Source organism: Eucyclogobius newberryi, unplaced genomic scaffold (assembly GCF_026437365.1).
Source record: "Eucyclogobius newberryi isolate DKJ021-1_F unplaced genomic scaffold, fEucNew1.0.hap1 SCAF_17, whole genome shotgun sequence".
In the NCBI taxonomy this organism is placed as follows: Eukaryota; Metazoa; Chordata; class Actinopteri; order Gobiiformes; family Gobiidae; genus Eucyclogobius; species Eucyclogobius newberryi.
In genome coordinates this window covers 12,176,200-12,184,703 of record NW_027315801.1, presented here as the reverse complement: position 1 = coordinate 12,184,703, position 8,504 = coordinate 12,176,200, and the positions used below count along the sequence as shown (strand labels likewise).

Below are 8,504 nucleotides of genomic sequence, written 5' to 3'. Positions count from 1 at the left end.
AGCAGAGACAACAACATGGCGACATCCGCAGCAGTGAGTGGGTCAGTGTGTGGATCAATAGCGGCAGCAGGAGTCCACCTGGTCCGCTTGTATGGAGGTTCTGGACGGGCTGTGGCTCTTCTCTCTGCCCGGCACAGGCGTTGCATGAGCCCGCTGCACAGGAGAGCTTATGTGTTCACCACTCCAGGGAACGGTATGTCCAAACTTTAGAAGATTATCACGAGCACAGAGACGAAAAGGGTCAAAAGCACTTCACAACAGTAGATTGTTCCTTATAAGTTATCAACATAAGTCTTGAAGCTTGTTTAAAAAAAATCTGACAAGTCCCACTTTCTGAATTACTATCTGAATAACTTTGTGTGGCAAGATTTCTGACTCTCACATATTCTGCTTCTGAATTTGTTTATTTAATCATTTTAATTAATTAATGTAATGACTTGTTGAATGACGGAGGTAAAGCAAACACACTCTACATGTAAAAAGCTGTTCTACGCTCGTACAAAATAAGTTATTTGTAAGTTTGAACTATAACCTTGAGGGCTGGGCAATTAATCCAAAGATCAACAAATGTGAAATTGTCAATTATTTGGGAGGGGTTTGAATCAAGATCCTGTCAGTAAAAACATGTGGTTTTGGGCCGAAGTCAGAGTTTGGAGGAAGAAATTTGAATATTATTTGTGTTAAATGGCACAGATTTAAAGTCTATAGTTTATGTTCATGAAAGCATTACTAAAATCCATTTTTGCTTTGTTTTTGGAAAGACCAAAAATCAAATAAAAAAGATTGATAAATATGAGAAAGTCTTGATTTTTTTAAATTTCCATATAGCCCAGCCAGTAGATGACATCTATCTGAATAAGGATCATATATTTTTTCAAGGATTTAAAGGTGTTCCCTACATGTTTTTTACTGGGACTATGGTGACGCAGATGATCCGTATTTGAATAATTTTATGAATATGATTTCTGTGTGAAAAAATAGATATTAGAAATAGATGGATATTAGAAAATTAGAACATTGATGTGACATGATTTAAAACTATTAGAATTACCTCCAAAAGCAACAGAAAGGGTATAAAGGGACAGTTCTTCCCTTTTTATAGTTCATTTTACGGTCTTTTTTACTATTTGTGTGCTACGTGAACTTCAAAAAAGACATTTAATGGCACATTTGAACACATTCTGAATATTCAAGATAATGCAATAAATGCTGTCAATCATTTAGGCTGATGTTAAACTATGATTGGGTTCTTATTTCCTTATAGATGTGAAGTTCAAGCTGAATGAGAAGACCGCCCACAGCAGTCTGGACCTCTTTAAGAAGAACACTGGTGTGATCTACCGAATCCTGGGACTGGACCCGACTCAGATGCAGGACAACCCCGAGCGCTTCCGAGACTGGGCCGTGGTGTTCGGGGACGAGAAGATTGGCGGCGGGAGGCACTACTGGGAGGTGACAGTCAAGAAGTCCCAGGAGTTTCGTATCGGAGTGGCAGAAGCGCTGATGTCCCGGGACGAGTGTGTGGGCACCAACAGTTCCTCCTGGGTTTTCGGCTACGCCCAGAGGCGGTGGTTTTTCATGATGAACAAGAAAACGGTACCTGTGACGCTGGTGGGAAAGCCTGACCGAGTGGGAATCCTGCTCGACTATGAAAAAGGTGTGTTAGCGCTGGTGGATGTGGAGAAGGGAAATGTTATTCACAGCATTAAAGCCAGATTTATGGGTCCTTTGTGCCCCGCCTTTGGACTGTGGGATGGAGAACTCCTCACGCACAGCGACCTGGAGGAACCGGCAAGCCTCAAGTAAAGATGTCTGCACCGCGGAGCATAACATGTGTCCAGAAGAAGCAACAGTGTGTTATTGTAGAGGTGGGAAGTTTGATGAAAAGTGGATCATATAAAGAGTGTTGTTTTGGCGTGAGATGTGATCTTGGGTCCACGACAAGACAAAATGAGATTTTGACATGGTTAATAGATAAATGACTGTTCAGTTCATTAGGACTTCTCAAAGGGCCATAACTCACCAGCGTTAACCTTTTTTGTTTTGTCTGTGCCAAAAGTAAATGCATAGGAAAACAATCTCACGTCTTTGTTCTCCAAATTTGTGCAAAATCTATCAATAATTTAGAAGGTGAACTATATGAGTTTTCTGATGTTATTGTTTTGCCTATAATATTTCACAGTATGGCATTCAACTTGTCTATCTTGGATTTATTTAATTACTTGTTTTTTTTTTAATACTTTCGAAACACAACCAGACCGCCTCTCCACAGATCTAACCTGTAACTTGACCTGTTGGCATCACCTGCTTGTCTCAGTGGAAATGTTTAATACTAAAGATAGACTGACATTTACACATTTTTCAGTTTGTAGTAACATAAGGCAGTGGATGAATTTGTAGTAGTCAAATTAAATGATATATTTTGTGGGAAATGATCCAAATATCGGTCTATCATACTGTGCAACATTTGTATTAAAACAATAACATCGTCATGCGGTTAAGTTGCATAGCTATCCTAAAAAAAAAAATATTGTAAAAAGAGCTGATTAACATAAAACGAGATATTCCTACACCTTTTTAATCACAATTCCTGATGGATTGCCATAATATCATCTGAATATTGCCATTGAGACGTTGTTATTTTTCAGTTTAACCCTCTCCTATGTTATCCTGGCCTTATGGAGTAGAACATGAGCGAGGATGATCTTACCGACAAGTGAATGATCAAGAACAATAATATGAATACCACTTTCATACTTGCATATTTCAACGGGTGCTTTTGTGTACTTCGTATATTATGTTTTTGTTTATCTGAGTTACTCAAGTGTGGTGTGTTTTGGGAAGATTAATTGTGCTTTCATACTATGCCATTATCTGTATTATAACAATAAATTCATATGTACCTTAATACGAACAATAAATAATGTGACAGAAGTGGAATTGTTTTGGTGTTTATTTGTATCTCACATATTTAGAGTAAAAGTCTGACTCTGCAGTGGTGTTTAAGTCATTGAGTGGGGATCAGATATATACCACTCTAAATATAACAATGACTGCATGGATATTGCTCACTAGAGAGCACTTTGACATTTGAATCTACTCTGAACATGATCATCTTTGTTTCATCTCTGATACATTTTAACTATACATATATTTACATTTATTACACAAATTGTATACATTGTCTGAACAAAAGGGGGATGAAAGCTATTTACAAGAACAGATATCAACACAAATCTATAAAATATATGTTTTGACTTAATCTCATGTAATATTTTAGTATAATAGTATAAATAAAACTAATTTCACTGATGTATTAATGTATATTGTTAAACAACACTCTTAATAGTGTCCAGTGTGTTTTTGGCCTCGTCCGTTTCAGTGATTTTGTAGCTGTTGTAAAGCTGTTGATAATCCTGAAGGAGTGACACGATAACGTCGTGTCCAAACTGCATGGCATCGTCGATAGCTGTGTTCCCCCACCTGAGAAAATTAGGCTTATATTACTTTCTTTTAGCATACATTTGAGGCTGTACCTTATCGGAGCACCTGTTCAGCACTTTGCACTTTTAAAATGAGCTATAGAAATAAAGTTATGGATAATGTGGATCAGACTATCTTCTGATGCCGCATTAACCATTTTGAGAACATGTTTTTATTAACTTTAAAATGTTTGGCTGTTGTTTTTCTTGAATGCATGCCTTAATTGATCTGATATATCTTGCTTTTATAATTGTCCATCGTTGCATATTGCACCGAATCACCAAAGCAAGTTCCCAGTATCTTTTAGGAAATGTTCATAATGTGTTGAAGTTGTTTTAAGGAAAGTAATCAGATATTACAGAGACTATTCCCCTGGTCTGACCTGTCTTTGCTGAACGGATTCACTTTGCAGATTTCTGTGAGGAAGATTACAGCTTCAACTTGACCTGATGACCAAGAGAAAATGTGAATGTAGAAATCAGAAATCAGGCATTTTCACATAAACTATTAAACATCTTTAAAAAAAAAAAATATATATATATATATATATATATATAACAACAAAATTACCCTCTGCGGCTGCAATATGAAGAGCGGTGCGAGAGTCATAGTCGGTCAGGTCCATGTTCACTTCTGAAAGGGCAAACCTGAAAACAGCCAACAGAAACTTTACTCAAATGTTGTGTTTTTCCCCCTTTCACTGCAACTGCAACGTTATTTATGAAACACTAAATAAAACCATTCAAACCAGTATAAAATAGAATTAAATAAATAAACAAAAGCCAAAGTGAACGCTTGTATTTTGATAAGTGACTAAGAACCTGGGACAGAAGAGGCCAGATGAGGAAAGGAAGCTTGTTCCATATAATACCATCTAAAATATTACAAATTACTCCAAATACAAAAACAAAGAACAATTTTCAGTTAAAATTACACTATTTGACCTTTCATTCAAGAAGATGCTTTGTCAATGACTAGTTTATAGTATCAAAAAACATTTTTACATCACCTTCTCATCATATTCATGTCGCCACTGTAGGCTGCAAACATCAGGCTGACCACTAACTTGTTCTGGTAAATAGAAAAGAGCCATTCCGAATATTATGTTAAGTAATAAAGTATCAGAAATATTTTAGGACTCACAGGATCCTCGTCTGATTTTCTGCGTGGATCGTGTTTCTTGGTGAAGTGTCGCAGATTGTCATAATTGTGGAAATTGAAGTGAGAGACAAGTTCCTGAGAAGAGACAAAATACAGAAATGTTAAGATATTTTATTTATTTTTTCTTATATTTTAACCATTAATTCACATTAATTTGAGTTATATCCAATGTCCATAAAACGAGTGTACTAGCTTCTGTTTTCTTTAAAATGCTTCACTCCCTACAGTTGCCAGCAGAGGGCGTTAGACAACATGTCACCATGCCCACAATAAATAAATAAATAAATAAATAAATAGTTAGTTAGTTAGTTAGTTAATTAGTCAGTTAAAATTCTTAGTTGTCAAAATGGTACTAATAAACCAAACATTGTAAAGTGTAATAAGGAGATATTCAGCTTACTTGACAGAAGTGAATGCTACGGACACTGTTCCCAAGTCGGTCCAAAGGCGGCGACCAGCACATCACTCCCATGACATTAGGAACGACCAGCAGAACCGCTCCAGACACGCCAGACTTAGCCGGCAACCCGACCTACACAACGAGAGAGAAATGAGCCAATAACCTCAGACTTGGACAGTTCCTCTTAAACTTTTCACACCAAAATATTCATCTGAGTCCCACCAGATCTAAACCAGGTCAATAACAGGACTAGATCAGGCATAAACAAGGGCTAAACCAGGTCTAAAATTGGACCACACCATTGCTACAAACATTTAAAGCAAGGACTAACCCAAAGAAAGAAACATTTCAATAAAATTGACTCTAAATTATCTAACATAAGATAAATACTCTGAAATGTGGCTAATGTTTGTGAAAATTCTCTGGCAAGCCACAATGTTATTCAGGGCCGGCCCAGCCTATAAGCGAACTAAGCAGCCGCGTAGGGCCCCGAGGCGTTAATAGGGCCCCCAATCTGGCAACCCGTCTTATGCGAAGTGCAAGCGCAGCGGGCGCCACTAGTGTAGTAGCGCTGCTGGCGCGGCAGCTGTTGTTGTTGTTGTTGTTGTTGTTGTTGTTGTTGTTGTTGTTGTTGTTGTTTTATGGCGGTTGGCATCCAAGTGTTGCATTACCGCCAGACTTTATTCCTCAGACTTTTCGTAGTCCTCAGACTGTCGTAGTCCGTAAAAGTACTCCTTCCATTGCTTTGGTGTTACAAAGCCCATGAGGTCATGATGCGCGGCAGCGCACACAGCGGTAACATATAACGCACAAACCGCATTTATTTGTAATGACAATCTGGCAACCAAGACACCAAACCTGCGCTGATTGGTCAACTTCATTGTGCGCGAGCAGAACGAGAGCAAAACATAAATACAACACAACGTGGTCCTCATGTCCAGAGGAATATATCTCCCGGTGCCGAAAAACGAAAGAAGAAACTTCTCGACGATGTAAAGAAACTGCAAACTCAACAACACTCTCCAGGTATTGAATTTATCTTACAAAGAGACGGTTAATGCTGCTGTTTGAAACAACACGATTCTGTCACGTTAGTTCGCTCAGGCTGGAGGCGACGAGAGCTCTGCCCCGCGCACAATATGTGTCTGAATGAAAGATAATAAGCTTAACATTTACACCAGCTGAGGCCGGGGAGGGGCGTCTATGGCCCGGTCACTAAGAGGCGGAGATCCGGTCCGGACGAGCGCCGTCTCGTCCAGAACCTCTGACGTGAGACTTTGGAGTGAACAGTGTGCGGCCCCTGTCCCGGGCCCCTGTCCCTGTCCCTGTCCCGGGCCCCTGTCCCGGGCCCCTGTGCAGCCTCAGTCAGAGATGAGCGGGTTTGAGTTTGCGTCCCTCTCTCTCACATCACCATGTGTGAGATCAATCGTGACTCGTGATGTCTGTTTTACTTTGACTTCTTAACGTGCAATAAGAGGAACGTAAAATGTGTGCATGTCAGGTCCATCAGCCAATCACATCGCAGTACTGTTTCATGCAGGAGTCCAGTGTGTGGTGTTCTGATCAGAACAAACATTTATATTGTAATTCACTTTTAACAGAGGAATAAAACATTTCAATTTATTTAAAAAGCATCATTAGACTATTTGTTATAAATTATAATAAATTGATAGTGAAAAATAACCAGACATATTATGATTACGTCTGTTATAGAATAATACTGTATATTTTTATATAAAAGTGGCAAAGTTGCAGAAACGCAGTCTCTTCATTATAGCGAGGTTTGGACCTTCACTTCTCGTTCTGTTCATTCTCTGGGAATAACATGTTTGCACCGTTTTATCAGTGTTAATTGTTAATCAAGCAATGCTTATGCCATTTTTTTAATTTAATATAACTTGTTTTGTCACTTTGGCAAGAAGGAACAGTTGGGAGCTGTAAAAGATAAATTAGTAAGGATAACTATTACTTTTACATTTTCAGTTAAAATGAATCAATTTGACCATAATTATTTTTCATAGCCAATATTGTATTGAGTAATTAAGTACACTAATAACTGGCTTTAGTCATTTTCTCCTGGCACAGTTTCATCACATCTTCATTTTATTGCATTACAACCTCAACATTTGACTCTTACTTTAGCCGGCTGGACCACATTAAAATGCACCAGAAGACCCAAAAAAGGTCTGAAAATCTCCCCCAGACCCCCCCCCCTGTTCATTAATTTAAACTGCTAATGTGGCTGTCGACCCTTAACGCCCACAAATACGCCCAAAAACATATCTGGGACGTGTGTTATTTGTACAGGGAGTAGAGGTGATGTCAGCGGAATACCAAGTTGCATTGTGGGATTTAAGTTATCAATATTTGAGCTTGTGAGGTGCTGAGAATAAACTAACTGGCAAACAGATGCCCTGGAGTTTTGGTGCGCTTTGTTTGCGTTGAAGAAAGTTCCCATATGTGAATTGTTCACTGACAATGGCAATAAAACTGATTCTGATGACGTGGTGAGGGGCCCCCAAAAATGTTTTCGCTTAGGGCCCCCTGAAGGCTTGGGCCGGCCCTGATGTTATTAAGTATCATTATAGCCAAGCCATGGTAGCTAAAGGGAGTGAACATTAAAGCTGAAATCTTACTTGGACAGTGTCGGCTTGTGTTAATGTCAAGCCTGGCAGATATTTTATGTTTGTATCAGATGGATTCTTACATGGAAAGCGAACTGTCCAGAGAAGTCGTACATGCCGCAGGAATGCATCAGGCTCAGCGTGTTTCGGACGGCCTCTGCACTCAACACACGCTCGCCGGTGATCGGACAGATGCCCCCATTGGCCAGAGTGGCAGCCATGACACTTCCAGACTCACAGGTTATTTCAATAGAGCACAGCTGAAATCATAAGAAATGCTTTAGTATTATTTATAGACTAAACTATTATTCATAAAAAACAATGTATTGAATTTAGTAGTTTTTAGTTTTTCAATCTAGACCCGCAGTCGCACACAATGATGGTAAGCATTAAAATGGGGCTTTTTGTGGCCATTTTGCATCAAAGACCTCGACAAATTTGACAAAGACAAAACGACACACTCCGGGCCCCTGGAAGTGATTGACAGAGTGATGAAGCAATCATAAAACCGATGGTCGATATCCTGTCAATAGACCTTTAGTTGTTCACCTCGAGGCTCAAGTCCAGGCTAAAAAAAAAAAAATTAAATTTTAGGAATGCCTAAAATGTTAAGTTACACTATTGTGAATATGACTTTAAGGATTGTGCTTTTGAACTGTAAAATGCAGGGAAAGTCCAACCAGGGACAGATGTTTAGAACTAGTTTATGATTCGTCACTGAAAAGAACGACATAACTGCACGGCTCTGTTTGAGTTTGGCCTGAAATGTGGCGAATGAGGGAGTCGTGACCCAACTAGACATCATCAAACACATTCATATGATTATAAATGACAGA

At 39.0% G+C, this 8,504-nt stretch overlaps 2 protein-coding genes across 3 annotated transcripts in view; one reads left to right on the top strand and one right to left on the bottom strand.

Annotated features, from left to right (window-relative positions):
- spryd4 (SPRY domain containing 4) lies at window positions 1-1,941 on the top strand. The gene is made up of 2 exons (XM_072449177.1): window positions 1-193; window positions 1,265-1,941. The coding sequence occupies exons 1-2, from the start codon at window positions 16-18 to the stop codon at window positions 1,804-1,806; spliced, it is 720 nt and encodes a 239-aa protein (XP_072305278.1). The 5' UTR covers window positions 1-15; the 3' UTR covers window positions 1,807-1,941.
- A 1,002-nt stretch (window positions 1,942-2,943) lies between these two features.
- LOC140362894 (glutaminase liver isoform, mitochondrial-like) overlaps window positions 2,944-8,504 on the bottom strand; it is a 23,090-nt gene continuing 17,529 nt past the window's right edge. For both annotated transcript variants that reach the window (XM_072449175.1, XM_072449176.1), the window contains 7 exons: window positions 7,752-7,928; window positions 5,045-5,176; window positions 4,627-4,719; window positions 4,493-4,554; window positions 4,054-4,130; window positions 3,866-3,929; window positions 2,944-3,483 (listed from right to left, as the gene is read on the bottom strand). In XM_072449175.1, the coding sequence (XP_072305276.1) occupies window positions 3,330-3,483; window positions 3,866-3,929; window positions 4,054-4,130; window positions 4,493-4,554; window positions 4,627-4,719; window positions 5,045-5,176; window positions 7,752-7,928 (759 nt within the window). In that variant the 3' untranslated portion in view covers window positions 2,944-3,329. The remainder of the gene's footprint in view (window positions 3,484-3,865; window positions 3,930-4,053; window positions 4,131-4,492; window positions 4,555-4,626; window positions 4,720-5,044; window positions 5,177-7,751; window positions 7,929-8,504) is intronic.